Source organism: Lemur catta, chromosome 13, assembly GCF_020740605.2.
Source record: "Lemur catta isolate mLemCat1 chromosome 13, mLemCat1.pri, whole genome shotgun sequence".
Classification (NCBI taxonomy): Eukaryota; Metazoa; Chordata; class Mammalia; order Primates; family Lemuridae; genus Lemur; species Lemur catta.
This window is the reverse complement of record NC_059140.1, coordinates 20,818,387-20,835,050: the sequence shown is the minus strand read 5'-3', so window position 1 is coordinate 20,835,050 and position 16,664 is coordinate 20,818,387. Positions and strand designations below refer to the sequence as shown.

The 16,664-nt window shown below is 36.6% G+C and overlaps 1 protein-coding gene across 1 annotated transcript in view; it reads left to right on the top strand.

Moving 5' to 3' along the window:
* Positions 1 to 16,664, top strand: part of ITGBL1 (integrin subunit beta like 1) — a 234,506-nt gene that overhangs the window by 108,796 nt on the left and 109,046 nt on the right. The window contains exons 4-6 of the mRNA XM_045567036.1: positions 1,666 to 1,788; positions 5,567 to 5,707; positions 9,101 to 9,241. Of these exons, the coding sequence (XP_045422992.1) occupies positions 1,666 to 1,788; positions 5,567 to 5,707; positions 9,101 to 9,241 (405 nt within the window). The remainder of the gene's footprint in view (positions 1 to 1,665; positions 1,789 to 5,566; positions 5,708 to 9,100; positions 9,242 to 16,664) is intronic.

Below are 16,664 nucleotides of genomic sequence, written 5' to 3'. Positions count from 1 at the left end.
ACTGCACATCTACTGTAGCCAGAAATCTATGCTCTTTCTGGTACGCCACATATAGAATTGCCAATATCTAGTAGTACAAGCCAAGTATCAATAGCATCTTTGGTTTCCTCTCTTCCTTGAACCATCACACCCAGTCAGTCACCAGATGTTGTCTACTCCTCCTGAAAATATCCCCAAATGTATTTGCTTCTTTCTAAACTCACTGCCATCACCTGTCTCCAGCCTCTACCTTCTTTCCCGCAGACAAATATAACAGCCTCTTACCTCATTTCCTCATGTCCACTTTTGCTTCACTTCAGTTCATTCTCTAAGTGACAGCAAAAGTAACATGGTAAAAATGCACACCTGATCATGTGACTCCCTTGTGAGAACACGTCTATGTCTTCTGATTGTTCTTGGATTAAAGCTGGAAATCTTTAACATGACCTATAAGATGTTCATAAACTACATCTTTAGTTGCTTTATTCATTTCGTGCCACTCTTGGTGTTATTTTGTATACTTCAACCCTGTTTGATTTTTGTCCCTTTTATATCCTCTCTTATCACAGGGCTTGTGCTATGATCTCTTGCTGGAAGTGAGCTGATTCACCATCTCACCACTCTTAGCTATGTGTTTTTACTTGGCTTTCACTTCCTCAGGGACTCTGTCTTTGACCTCCAGCTCTCGGTTAAATCTCCTTGCTATGTGCTTCTGCAACACTTTGCACTTCTCTGTTTATTTTATCACATTGGTTTTTACTTACATAAAACTCTGAGAGGAAAATTATGGCCGTCTTGACCCCCTGTTGGATTTTCAGAAGCTGGGGTGGTTTCTGATGAGTGATAAAGTCTCAATTGATATATCTTGACTGCTGTCATCATCGGTTAAAACTTGATAAATATACATTAAAAAGGAAGTTCCTCAAGTGGCCTTTCTACTTCTCAATATCATTTGAATGCAATATTACTTTCAGTGAAATCACTCTTAGGGGGATGTAGTAAAATCTGCAGACTTGAATGAGTATGTGGCTTGGGGTAGACCAGATGACTCCAGTGTCTAGCTCTGAACTCCCTTGAGAATTTGGTGAGGTTCCGTGAATCTAGGCCTAAGATAACCCACTCTGGTTCCATTGTTATAAGAACACATATATCAGGATCAGTTAATGCTGAGGATGTGAAATTATCTAGGACATATGAGTTTTTCATTTATGCATTTGATAATGAATTATTTCCACAAATATCCATTATATAAATAATATGTTCAAACATTGTGCAAAGCATTAAGTAAATACTGGTGAGGAAGATAAGCAAGGTTACCACCCTCACAAAGCCTAGAATTTTCTGCTTTAGTTCACGTCAGACCCAGGTGTAATCAGAAGATATTCATTCATGCTTTGGTTGGATGGACATGAACCAAAGTAGCTCTGCACTTGGAGAGGTCAAATTTACATTCATTAAAATATTAGAGGTCAATAATAAGAGCTGTGTGTTATAAAATATAATTGCTATGCTACAATAATCTCAAGAAAGAGTAGCTTGGTTTCTACCTCAACATACCGACAAATATACATAATTAAAATATTAAATTGATTTAAATTATTTACCCTCTTGAAAAGGACACGATAAAAATTCATTAATTGTAATTTATATGCATGTAACAGTCTTTCCTTTGTTTTAATCATTTAGGTACATGTCACTGTGGCAGGTGTAAGTGTGATAATTCAGATGGAAATGGACTTGTTTATGGTAAATTTTGTGAGTGTGATGATAGAGAATGCATAGATGATGAAACAGAAGAAATATGTGGAGGTATGTATACTGACTTTGTAGAAATTAATAAAAGAATCTGTTTTTGCATCTATTTCATTGTATTTTCATCTCTGTATAAATTTCAGCTCTAGGTATACTAATTCAATTTAAACTTGTGTTTGTTTGGAAAACACTTCACATAAGGAGAGTTAGACTAGGGCATTAAGAGTAGACTAGTGTTTTCTAAATGCAAAACTGAATTGTCCCCAGAGGAGAGCCTTATCATTATGGCAACAGGCCAACTGCATAGCTCTGAAGTAGTCCTAGTGGAATGCCACCTTCTCTGCTCACCTTAGCCTCTATTATTCTGTGTTCTCCTTCTCCCTGAGCTGTATGTTTTAATTTCATTTTTTCCCCTTTCTAAACCAAATACCTTTAGATAGTCTCCTGTTCTCTTGGGACATTGAAGGGCAATAGGATTATTAACCTAGGGTTTACCTCTCCCCTCCCCACCAACTCCACACTTGGATAACATTTTTTCATGACCTTTTCTATGTACCACTATAGCTCAGTCCATTTTTCTGTTTTACCAGTTCTCACGTTTGCTAGTGCCAAGTTCTGCTGTAAGTGCTTTACGTTCATTATGTTATGTTTCATAACATCACTCTACAGTGCGAATTATTTTTATCCATGCAGACAGATGTGGAAACTGGGCCTTGGAAAAATTAGGTAACTTACCCAGGGTCATTGCACCAAACTTGGTAGAATTTAGACTCGTGTCTGTGTGATGCCAAAGACTGTGCTCCTGCCCCCTCGCAATTTGGAACTGCATTGGTGCCTCGGAGTTGAGAGCTCCACAGGCAGCGTCCCTCCTCACCATCTGAAGTTTTCTTCTCTTTTGCTTTCCTAACTGCAAGCCTGTACCCAGAGTTTCTTTCAATCTGCAGCCTTGACTAGCCCTGGAAAACGAAAGCAGAAAGCAGTGAGGATCACTTCCGTGTAGGTAAATTCTTCTCTGCTATTATTAAACTTATATTTCACTCGTATCTGACAGGATCCAGTCCACGGAATACTGTCCTGCACTTGGAAAGGGTGGTTTTAGAACAGTATTTCCCTAGAAGGACTTGGGGTAGATGAGGCCTTGAGGAACCAGGCCCTGATGGGCCCAGTGCAGTCTTTAACTTCCTGAGGCTTGTGATATAGCACCGGAAGTTTTGTTTAGTGTACATGTTGAGATAGGCCCTGAGAGGGCCCTGAGAAAGTGTCACTAGCATACAACAAGCTTGTCCCTTTGATTACATTTCTGTAGCTTTGATTCCTGTGGTCATACAGATACTCTTATTTTAGGCCCACTTGGTTCTTTCTCCTTGGTCTTCTGGCTGCACAACGCACCAGCATAAAACAAACACAAAAATCTTCTACTCATTCTTCTAAGCCAGTGACCTAAGCTCAATGCTACTCAGACAATTCTCTCCTAAAGGGCTCAGTCCAAAATAATTAGATCAATTGGATAAATCCACCCACAAATATTACGTATTTGTCCTCTTGATGTTTCATTTCCTATTATTACAGATCAGGGAAGAGGAAGGGAACATTCTGTGGGGCCACTGTGTTCTGATACACGCCACCAAAGCAAAGTCTATTTGCATTTATAAATATAAAAATCTAGGTTGAAACAACACAGCAGTAAATGTTTTACTCTCAACATTTCTACTTGTTATTTCCATTTGTTTGAGGCTTAAACAATTTCATGGTGCAAAGTCTGACCAAGGACACTGGCACTCCAGTAAACACCCTCTGGGGGTGACATTGCCTTGGATTGTAAATCTTTCCATGTGTCATTCACATGAAACCAATCTGTTGAGAGATGATTCTACAGTCCATCAGTGAGGCAATAAAAAAAAGAGATTTTCTGTTTTATCCATTTACACAAAGCAAAGAATTATGTTTATTGTCTGGCATGTGTATTGTCTTGAGGCATACATTCAATCTCAATTATTTATTCATACATGTCATAATATTTTCATTTAAGTTATATGGATATCTGTTTTAATTTTTCATATCTGCATACAGGTATAGCTTTACATGTTTTTTGTTTCCTTATTCACCTAGAACTCAATGATTTCTTAGTAAAACCCTAATTCAATAATGTGTTTTATAAATATTCAAAGAATCTGGATGTGAGTAATGTAGATTTGTGGTAATTTGTTAATATCATGGTAATCTTACATATGTAGCCCCTTCTGTATAAATTATCTGAAATTACAGAGAAAATTAATTCTGTAGTCTCATAAGTTGATTGATCTTACAAAGCCTGACTCCCAGAAAAAGCAATTTGTACACAGTCTTGCTTTTTTCCAGTGCAATCTTTAACTTCCTGAGGCTTGTGACATAGCACCAGAAGTTTTGTTTAGTGTACATGTTGAGATAGTTTTGTTGCATGTATACATAGATATCTTTTTAAGTTAATGAAAGGTAGAAATGATATATTTTGTTAGTGTTAAAATAATTTGATATCCTTTGCATTTGCTTTAGTAAACAGATTTAAAATTAAAATTTGTTATAAAAATGGTCATTGTATGTTAGGTTAAGAAGTTATTTTCCATGGATATCCAAAGTATAGCTCATTTTGACAGAAAACATGGTATTGTGTGCTTTGGTCTCTGTCTCTTTCTCTGTCTCTCACTATAGCACTCTTTCTCTTCATCTCTGTTTCTTTCTTTGGAATGCATGTCTGCTTGATGGAAGTCTCATCTGCTAGACATGAATAGCATAGGAGACCAAAATATTCTCTTGTATTTCCTGCCTCTTTTGTGAGTTTTACAGGCTCTAGTAATGAAAATATGCTATTAAGAGAAATAAAAATAGTCTTGCAGTCAGTTTGCATGGGAATTTGGCTATAAGAGAAGAGAGATGGATGAGCAAAGATTTTAGCCATAGACCTATAAAACACAAACTTCTATAACACAGAAAGAACAGAGTAAAAAAGCAAAACAAGAACAAGGACATACATTCATGTTTAGGTGACACAACAACAAAGAAGAGAGGGCACAAGAAGTGAATTTGGGATAAATGCAATCTTTGGGGAATTCTGTAGAAGAATTGCTGGTCGTGGGTGGGGAAAGCAATGATGTGACAATGAGCAGGTAACAGGTTCCAGAGAGGTGGGAGCTGAAAGGGGCATCGGAACACACAATGATGGGTGCCCTTCACAGGTGGGATGGGAACTGGATTGTGAGACCAAGGGCCCTTGCCATTTTATCCATCTGAGGGATGACTAAACATTGACGAGGCTAAAAACCTCTCTTCCACATGGTGGAACGTAACAGCTTGTGGGACACAGTTGAATGAAAAGATGACTGTTTCCTCTGGTTTAAAAAAATTGGTTGGTCATTAATAATGTGTATCTAAGTAAATATGCACCATTGGTTTCCCAGTAGTTGGTTTCCAATGAAATATTTGAAAGACTAATGTAAGAAATGTCCTTGGAGTGAATACTTAGCTACATTTGAGTTTGATGTCTGCATTTGAGACAGAAGAATAATAGACCTCAACAGCCTTTCATGTCATGTCTTTTAAGAATACTTTTATTTCAATCAGCTCCCTGTCTAGGCAAAGGTAAAGGATGCTTTGGCTTGCTTTATTTGTACAATTATGCCGGTATAGGCCCAAGTATGATATTTTGAGGGGAAACTGTATAATTTGATTATTTTAAGCAAGGAATGTGAAGCTGCTATATTATTTCAGAAGGTAAAAATGATCACAAAGAGGTAGAAAGTTAATTCTGCTTTTAAAAGTTGCTTTTTTCCTCACTGTATAAAATTCATTTTGGGTAAAGGCCATGGGAAGTGTTACTGTGGAAACTGTTACTGCGAGGCTGGTTGGCATGGAGATAAATGCGAATTCCAGTGCGATATCACCCCCTGGGAAAGCAAGCGAGGATGCACATCTCCAGATGGCAAAATCTGCAGTAACAGAGGTGTGTCATTCATACATGCTACTACATAATAATTGGGAGGAAAACAAAGCTCTTAATTGTTAACACTCTTTTCTCTGTATTTCCTTTAGTGTGGGAGGAAGTCATCTTTTATAATCATTTACTTTGATGTAAATCAACATTTACTATATGAACAATCTTCTCTGTCTTTTTTTATTGAGTAGAAAACAGAAAGATAAGGAAGTTGCTGTCATTCTTTAAGCTTTGCTGAACAAATAGTTAACACAGGGGCTGTAATTTCTTTGGCGACCATCCACAAATAGCACAGTGCAGCTAAAAGGCTGTTCTTGTAGATACTTCTGTTAAATGTCTCTTGACTAACAGAACCGTCTACAGCATGAGCATCTAGTCATCCAGAGAGCATTCAGAAAACCCTCTTGTCTTAATTATGAGTAAATTGAAGGCCTGGTTGAAATGCAGAATTGATATAGACTAATTTAACTTCTATATGTAATCATAAAAATATGATATTGAACACAGTATATATAGAAACTATGTATCAAATAGCCATATGAAATTTAGACTGGCCTTAAACAGGAATTTTAAAAATATATTAATATTACTAAAATATAAAGTTAATTAACTGACTATTGATATCAAGCCAAATAGTTTTAACACTTTGTAAAACTCCTTGTAATTTTTCCCTTTGTCTGCTGCGGTGATAGAAAAAGGAGAGCCAGGCTGGACTTTCCATTGCCTTCTCGATGACATAAATAAGTGGCCATATTTTCCTTTATAAAATTATAAAAATCTAGATAGCTGGAATACTATTTTTCTCATTTCTGTAAATGTATGGTGTATTTTAATAGATAATGCTCACACACTGCCTTTAAAAAATTGACATAGAAGAGTATAATGTGCCACAGTTCTTTATATGGACAAAAGAAAGCAAAAGGCCTGAACTTGGAACAAAAATCACAAAGAAAAGTCCTCTCTTTATGTGGACTAGATCTTACTGTATAGCACACGAATTCGCTTTTTGTTTTCTTTTAGTATATAAGGACGTGTTTTCTGCTTAAGTCCTTTCTATTCAATAGCGTTCATAGTCTCCCTTTGGCAGCATGTGAAGCTTGAGCTGGGTTCTGATTTGGAGATCTGGCGGAGGCAGAATGGGAAGTGGTTTACCTGCTAGGGGCTCATAGCTTCTGAGATCCAGGGGTACATGAAGGCAGGGCAGGGGTGGGCACTGAGATGAGTCCTTTTTTTTCTTAGAAAGTACCACTCCTCTCTACCCTGGAACCGGTTCCTTACCGTTGCTTTCCTAGGGAGCAGAGGGACACTGGTCCCTGCACATCCCTACCTCATCTTCCTCTCTGGTCCATCTTCTGGGCTGCGGACACAACCAATTGGTCATAGAATAAATGTCCTCCATTGTCCACACAGTTTATTCACAGTTTCACATTGCACCACTTGACACATGCCTGAGAGGCTGCTGCTTCATCAGCTCTGCATGGCTGGCGGCCCCTGCTCCTCTCGTACCAACAATGTTTATACTAGTATGACAGCAATTCATATCCATCTTTTAAAATCCAGATACTCTGGTAGGGTATAAAGAAGAATAAGAAAATGACCCATATTCTTAACATCCAGATATAATCTCCTTTTACCTTCTAGTACATGGGTGTGGCCTTTCAGTCTGTATTTATTTGCTTATTTATTTATTTAAGTTCATTGTATAGTTTCTCCTCCCCTCGTATTTTCTTCTTGTTTAATACAAAAACTGAGTCATACTATACATAATGGTTTGTCATTTGATTTTTTATTTTATAATATATTTTGCTTATCTTTCTATGTTCACAGAGCAAAAACCTAGTTATTACTCTTAATGGGGGCTTTGTAGTCCACAATGTATGTGTACCATTACTACACTGATTACTCATGGATCAATATTTTGGTCACTAGTACTTTTCTCAATAACATAAGTGCAACCACATTTTATATTTCTGAGGATGTACTTTGTGTACTTTTCTGTTGAATACTTTAACTGAAGTGGACTACTTTGCTAAATAACGCACATCTGAAAAGTACATAATGTAAAATTGCTAGGTAGAAAGTTCTACCATTTTATACTCTATTTCAGATCAGGAGAGTACCTGTTGTCCCACACCTATACTAACTCTGGATCCTAGCAGTCTTTTTAACCTCTGACAGCCTGACATCCAAAATGATTCTACTCACTATTGTTTTGAAGACCTCTACCACTAACCCTTACTAACAATAGGTTGAGTGGTAAACATTTTTCATGTTTACCTATCATTATTTCTCTAAGAAATTTCTTCTTATTGTGCTTTGCCTTTGTCTATTTTGCCTTGGACATATTAATCCTTTACATATTGGTTTCTATGAATTGTTTATATATGTTTATGACAGTGTTTTTTGTCTTTTACATACATATAACCTACTTATTTCAGCTTTTTTTTTTTTTGTCTCTTACAGTTTTTATGGTACTGTTTCCAACCAAAATTTTACATTTTAATGTGGTTTATTTCTCTTTCCCTTTTAATAACTGTGCTTTGGGTGTTTTGAATAAAAGGAAATTTCATTTATATTCTATTGTTTTATTTTTTACATTGAAATCTTTAATCCAGCTGACACTTATTTTGATGTAAGAAAGGGATTTAACTTTGTTTTTCCACCAAATGATTAGCTGGTTGCCCTAAAGATGATTAATGATAATTCACATAAAGTAAATATTATTTACAGCTGGACAAAGGATGTGTCCGTTAGTCTGATCTCCAACATCTTCTATAACTTGGGTTCATCTGATCTAGAAACCTTATTTTTTCATCTTTCTTAGCATGCTCCTCAGGCACTCTGTGCTCAGCCCTGCTATTTTTTGCCTATTTTTGCTTTCTTGACTTTCCCTAAGTTCTACCTCCAATGTCTCCTAGAACATTTCCCTTACTATCCAGACCATCTACTGCAATTACTCCAACCTACCTTGATCCCTGCATCTCTAAGCTCGTATATTAATGGCATTTATATCCTAGTTTACAAAATGTTAGTACACTTGCTTTTAGTTTTTGCTAATTTTTCTTTCATTAGCTTTCTTTTTGTCAAATGGATTGTAAGTTTCATGAGGTCAAAGGTTATATCTTAAATAAATTGTTTTTATATTATCTTTGAGAGAAACTATCACGGTGCTAATGACACATCCCACAATCTCACATAATTATAGACATAGATAATAACTTTTTTATCTCTTAAGGAATCTCTACTATCAACTTCAGAGAGTGCTTTTCCTTTTTAGAATATTTTTATCTAAATATGTGTATTTTACAAATACAAAGTAAACAACAGAAAAAATATATATGAGATGCTTTATTTCATGGTTTTTCTTGACTGGATCCTCATAAAATGTTTCATCCGATCTAGGGACTTGTGTATGTGGTGAATGTTCTTGCCACGATGTTGATCCAACTGGAGACTGGGGAGATATTCACGGAGATACTTGTGAATGTGATGAAAGGGACTGTAGAGCTGTCTATGACCGATATTCTGATGATTTCTGTTCAGGTAAGGACCTTTCCAATTCCTGTCTTTAAATAAAAAAAAAAAAAATCGACCTGTTTACATCCTCTGCTATTTCCTTCCTCAGTGTTTCATAGTTCTCTCTATAGAGGTCTTTTACCTTCTTAGTTAAATATATTCCTAGGTACTTTATTTTCTTTGTTGCTGTTGTGAAGAGTCAGTTTGACTGTTAAAATACCAAGATCATTTTTCACAGATATAGAAAAAATAATTTTATGCTTCGTATGGAATCAGAGAAGACCCCATATAGCAAAAGCAATCCTAGGCACACACAAAAAAAAAAAATTGGGAGGCATCAATTTACCAGACTTCAATCTATACTACAAGGCTATAGTAACTAAAACAGCATGGTACTGGCACAAGAACAGAGACATAGACCAATGGAACAGAACTGAGGACCCAGATATAAAACCATCCCCATATAGCCATCTAATCTTTGACAAAGCAGACAAAAACATACACTGGGGAAAAGAGTCCTTATTCAATAAATGGTGCTGGGAAAACTGGATAGCCACATGTAGGAGACTGAAATGGGATCCACACCTTTTACCTCTCACAAAAATCAATTCACGGTGGATAACAGATTTAAACCTAAGGCATGAAACTATAAGAATTCTAGAGGAAAATGTTGGAAATACTCTTCTAGACATTGGCCTAGGCGAAGAATTTATGAAGAAGACCCCAAAGGCAATCACAACAACAAAAATAAATAAATGGGACCTGATCAAATTAAAAAGCTTCTCCACAGCCAGAGAAACTATCATGAGAGCAAATAGACAACCTACAGAATAGGAGAAAATATTTGCATACTATATCCGATAAAGGGCTGATAACTAAAATCTATTTAGAACTCAGGAAAATCAGTAAGAAAAAATCAAACAACCTTATCAAAAAGTGGGCAAAGGACATGAATAGAAACTTTTCAAAAGAAGACATAATAATGGCCAACAAGTATATGAAAAAATGCTCAGCATCTCTAATTATCAGGGAAATGCAAATCAATGAGATATCACTTACCTCTAGTGAGAATGGCCTTTATCAAAAAGTCCCAAAACAATAAATGTTAATGTGGATGCGAAGAGATAGGAACACTCACACACTGCCGGTGGGACTGTAAACTAGTGCAACCTCTGTAGAAAGCAACATGGAGATACCTCAAAGAGATACAAGTGGACTTACCATTTGATCCAGCAATGCCATTATTAGGCATCTACCCCAAAGAACAAAAGACATTCTATAAAAAAGACGTCTGCACTGGAATGTTTATAGCAGCACAATTCACAATTGCAAAGATGTGGAAATGACCCAAGTGCCCATCAATACATGAGTGGATTAATAAAATGTGGTATATGTATACCATGGAGTACTATTCAGCTCTAAGAAACAATGGTGATATAGCACCTCTTGTATTTTCCTGGAAAGAGTTCAAACCCATTCTACTAAGTGAAGTATCCCAAGAATGGAAAAGTAAGCACCACATGTACTCACCATCAAATTGGCTTTAACTGATCAACACCTAAGTGCACATGTAGGAATAACATTCATCAGGTATCAGGGAGATGGGAGCAGGGAGGAGGGGATGGGTATATACATACATAATGAGTGTGATGTGCACCGTCTAGGGGATGGACACGCTTGAAGTTCTGACTTGGAGGGGGGCTTGGTGGGAAGGGCAATATACGTAACCTAAACATTTGTACCCCCATAATATGCTGAAATAAAAAAATAAAAAAAATTCATTTCCCCATTCTCAAGATTCATTCTGATTCTCACAAATGCTCTATAGTAAACTAAATGTGCATCCCAAAGCACATTCCAAAGCTTTTGATATTTGCAGTATTCCTATTAGTAACTTAGAAAACAGCCAGAGAATTCACACATTTGGCAGACTATAAAGATGAGAGTGTACCCACTCTTTTAAAATTAGTCTAATTCTCATGCAGGAGAACCATTAGCTCCAGATACCTACTCAACTCAACTCTGAGACTACAAAACCTGCAAACCTGATGACAATTAACAGGATAGTTACAATTAGGACACCTATATTAATATATTACAAAACTTAGGATAATGCAGCTCTGAGGGATGTTTTTGTGCGTTAACTCTTTGATGGAATTTTGTAATAAAATCGTTCTGCAATTTAGTCTAGAATTGAATATAATTTAGATTTAAAAATTTCATACATAAATATTTATGGAGCAGACACTATCTGTTAGGGTCTGGGCATCTGAGCTACTAGTTCTACCACATATATGATCTTTGACTTTATAGAGCTTGCAATCTAAATGCAAAGAAAAAAATGCTTCTGGCCAGAATGTTTAATGGTACAAAGAAAAAGTAGTCAGAGATTTATCTGAAAAGGTGTCAGTTAGTAAAAATTGAGTTATGAATTTTCAGTCCGGCTATATTCGACAATCCAGAAGGCAGAGACATATGCCTATATGTCTCTTTAAGCTTGAGTGCTTGATTGGTGCATGTAGATAGAAAACTCCTCCTGTCTCCTGAAAGTTTGCCAGCTAAAGGAGATAAAAGAGCTGCCCTATTTAACTGTGATTATGCAACTTCAAAGGCTTCTCCAGACTGGCTGAGGGAAGCCTGCTGCTAAAACTTCTCATTGCAGAAGGGTTTCCCTCTTCTGATAATCTCTGTGCTCTGGAGGATTCCCCAAATGTTTTGTGAACACTACTCTCTTGAGGCAATTTTTCTACTATTCATTATATATGTCAGTGTTCTTCATTATCGTAATTATCAACACACTGGTTGATAAAACAGCTAACAAACATTGAGTGGCTTCTGTATGCCAGACAGACATTGAGAATGTCTGGGGATGGACCTGTTTGACATATCAATCAGAGTGATGTGGCTCTTCACGGGGGTGGGGGTGGGGTGGGGGGGTGTGTGATGTCGACTCATGCATTTCTGGATACATTGGCTCACAATGCACCTCGGGTTTTGCCCTAAAAGGGAGGCTTGCAGGAAACGAAATATGAGAAGAGCATCCCAGGCAGAAGGAATGGAGATGGGGGTGGGGGTAGGATCTGTGCATGGGACTGGAATCAGTTTGAAATTACCAGAAGGTAAAGGGAAGGGAGGATGTGGTAAACAGTAAAACTAGTGAGAAACATGAGGTTAGCTTGCTGCATACCTAAGCTTTATTCTAAAGCCAATGGGGAGCTAGTAATGGTTTTAGGCAGGAGGGTGCTATAGTCACCAGATTTCTAGTCTGGGAGTCTGGGAAAATGCTGGTGCCATTTACTGAAATGGGGAATATAGAAGGAAGTTGTCAAGTTTGTTTCTAGACATTTTGAGCATAAAGGACAAATGGCAAGCCAAAGTTCGTACTTTTGCTGGCCTATTAAATACGTGAGTCTGAGAGTCAGGGCTAAATAAGAGAATTTAGGGTTGTGAGCATGGAGTTGGTAGTTAAAACTATAGTAGGGTTCAGGAGATGCCACTTAAGAATGCCATTTTAAGATTATGAGACAAACATAAATTGACACAATTTAAAATAGGAAAAGAAAAGATATATATATATATATGTATATATATATATATATACACATATATGACAGGCTGTATATAAAAATTGTATGTTTGTGACTTGCTGATATGATGCCTTCCCCTCCACCCCATGGATATACTCTTTCTTGTTAAATCCATGATTCCAATCTTGATCCTGATTTTGGAGTGTGGTTGAAAAACTCAAAATAACTACATTATCATGACGATCCAGTGTCCTGCCAGTGACACTTCAGCCCTTCATGAGCTCCCAGGTCTTGCTGCGTGTTGTCTGGGCTTAGAGCTGTTACTATAGGTTGAGCAGGTGAAGTGTCATTAAGGAGACCTCTCTGGAATCTAATTTTCCACTCCACCTATTCCCCTCTCTCCCTTCTGCCCTATCTTCTCTTCCTCACGTTTTCTGTTCTTCCCTCTCCTGTGAGCCTCCGTGCTGTGGGTGTAGATGGGTTGGGAGTGGGAAGAAGTGATGATGGGGCAGTCAGCCTTGGTTTGAGTAAAATGTCAGTCTGTAATAGTGATTTTATGATTTGATGGTTGAAATGAATTGAACGTGGCCCATCCTCTGCAGCTCGGCTCCCGCACTTAGGATGAGGATTTTAGGAAAGAAGAAACTCCTTACCAGAGATCCTACTCTGTTGGACCGTTACCCAGTTCTTTCAGACACCTCATTCCATTCTATCCTTACACTGACTCAGGGAGGGAGACATTATTATCTATATTTTAACAGAAGAAGAAATAGATTTGGAGAAATTAAGTAACTTGATAAAGTTCACACTGCCATTTAGTGTCATCTGTAAACACATAGCCTGAGCACTCATGTAATTTCATTTCCAGGTGCTACAAATAAAATTCTTTAATTTTACCTTATTTTGGTAAGGAAGAACTGTCCTCTGAATGCTCAAACTTCTTATAAAACTAAGCTTCTCTGAACATGATTATAATATGGGGAGGGAATCCATCTGGATTATTTCTTCTTTCTTAATAAATAAGTAGAATTCTATCTACTGTACTTTATTGTGATTGCAGGGTTATTGGTCTTCACAGTTTTGCCAATACCAGTCTAAGTTGCACCGTAAGAAGGATGCCATACAGTTGATTTTTGAGCATGTTAATGCCTTCATGTTATAAGACAGAAGTAACCCCGCTCCATAGATATTCTCTAGTCCTTCATGCAAGGCTAGAATGTAATAAGGCTCAGATGAAATACAGTTTTATTTTTAGCTCCCATTGCTGGCATCCTGAGAATATGGGTCTTATTTAAGTTCAAGAGAAGTCTCTGGATGAATTAGTTGAAGTTGGCTCTTTTAATTGCCATTATCATTTTATTTGTTCATTCCCATTCTATCCATTCATCTATTCAATAATTCATTCAAATCTGAATATTTTATGCCTATTACATCATAGATCCTGGAGATATAAATATGTTGTATCACAATTCCTGCCCCCAAATAAGTCAATTTTATTTATTTATTATTTCATTCCAGTTTATTGTTCATCATCCACATGGTGTATATGTATACGTGTGTATGTGTTCATTCATCTGTACACAAACATGACGTATGCACACGTGCACACACACACACACACACATTCCTCAAAGATGATACCGTTGACAAAATTTGAATGTAATTGTAATGACCAGGGCATGGCCAGCCATCCTGAAATACTGACTGTTCTGTTTGTTGTGTTCAATTTACTCCCTGATTCTGAAATAACTCCTTTTTTTCTGATGGCTGCTTACTGATGGTCTATTTCCCAAAATCCCATAATTGGAAAAATATGCCGTGGCATGACCTTAGACTTTATCTTTCAGCTGCCTACCAAAATGATGAAAATATAAGGATGGTCCTGGCTTGAAGTTACATTAGTTTGGAAAATGAAATCGTTTGATAGAACTATACTATGTGGGAAAATTTGTCATTGTGGATTGCCACAGCATTAAGGAATGAAACTAAAGGAGATGATTAAGTATATTCAGCTTACATTGTCTTGAAAGGAAAATCAATATATGGAATGAATTTTTATAAAATAACAATGACTAGTTATATCTAATTTATTCCCCAAAGCTTTTGTCTATTGATGGGCTTCATGTTACTTTGTAAACAGCTGCTTATAAACATCAGATTCAAATTCATAGGCATTTTTTGATCATTTATAAAGAAAGAAATATACCCTACAACCTATGAAAACTGTTGATTGGTAAAAAAAAAAAAAATAGAAATATACCCTACAACTGAAGAATGTTTGTCTGGAATAGATGCAACTGCATTTGTCCTGGACTGATATTCTAGAGTTTGGATAGCTTGACTCAAAAGAGCACTATGGTTATAAATAAAAAATAAGCTTTGGTACCAATGCCTTTTCCTAAAATAGCACAAGACGCTGTATAGCCATTGTCAGCATGGCCTTGAAACCACTTGATAGCTGCTACCACAATAAACCTTCCTGTCCAAGTGGTGCAGACTGGGATGTGGCCACCTTTAGAGTGGGTAGATTATACCAACACTGAGCACTATATTGTTCTTCCATTGCTCTGTGTGTGTGTGTGTGTGTGTGTGTGTGTGTGTGTGTGTGTAATAAACATGTATAGATCTTTTTTTTTTCCATTTTTCTTTTGCTCTTTATTTTTAAAATTGTGTTTAATTTTGAGTAGGTAATATATTCTTTTTTATTTTTATTTTTTATTTTTTATTTTTTATTTCAGCTCTTCATGGGGGTACAAAAGCTCAGGTTATATACATTGTCCGTGTCTCGCCCATCCCCCTGAGTCAGAGCCTCAAACGTGTCCATTCTCCAGACAGTGCGCCTGGCATTCACCATGTAGTCATACCTCCATCCCCTCCCCCCCCACCTCCCCGAGTTAGCACCTTCTAGCATTCTTATGATGTTTGATATCAGGGATAAACAACAACATTCTGTATCTTTCATCTGTATTTGTTGATTTTCTGCCTACATGGTTTAAAGAAATACTTGTTAGAAGCATTGAAATGAACTCCTGCAGGTTTAACGTACACATAGATTTGACACACTAACATGGAAGCATTGTATTTCAGATCAATGTGGTAAATTTTTCTTTTTCTAGTTTTTTCATGTGAAAGATAAAGTAAATTGGGAAGAGGCCCAGAAAGGATAGTGGCACATCTAGAGCAAGGACACATGTCTACTAATTTCTTCTTTTATGAACGTTTCACTATTTATTTATAAATGACACTGATATAATATGTTATGGCAGTCTATAAGGTTTTGGTGCTAAATAGATCTTATTATTTCTAAACTCTTCTTTATATATCAAAATCAAACATTTTCATCTTCTTGACTTTATCCCTACTCAATGATCCCTTCTCTCTCTCTTTGACATAATAACGTTTATGCTAGAATTGAGAAACTGGTAACTCCAGAAGAAAACTTGCAGTCTTATCTTATAATTTCCCCTCTTCTCCGAAATGCTCAACACTTGCTTCAGAATCTGGTATCAATACCTTGCATTGCTAAGTGATTTTCTAACTCTGCTGATTAAATATCATAAAAGATTTTTTCGGAAATGTACAGTTTCATTTAAAGTGGGATCTCTGACATTCTGAAACATATTGTGTCAGCAAGAGACTGAATTCTTCAGAGATAAAGGATATAATTTTCATTACTGGGAAAGTAAAAGTGATGTTTATGCTTTAAACTTCTGTCAATTCATCTCAAATAAACATTTAAATTAGACAATGCCATTGTCAATACTATTTTTCATTATAGTAGAGTATATTTATAGAAACCTTCCTTCATTGATTTTACATTTGCTTCTTCTATGATCCTCATTGGGATATTTGATTTAGGAAATCCTGCTTTCCCTAAAAAATAAAACATCAAAAACATCCTATGCCACTATATCGTCATGTAA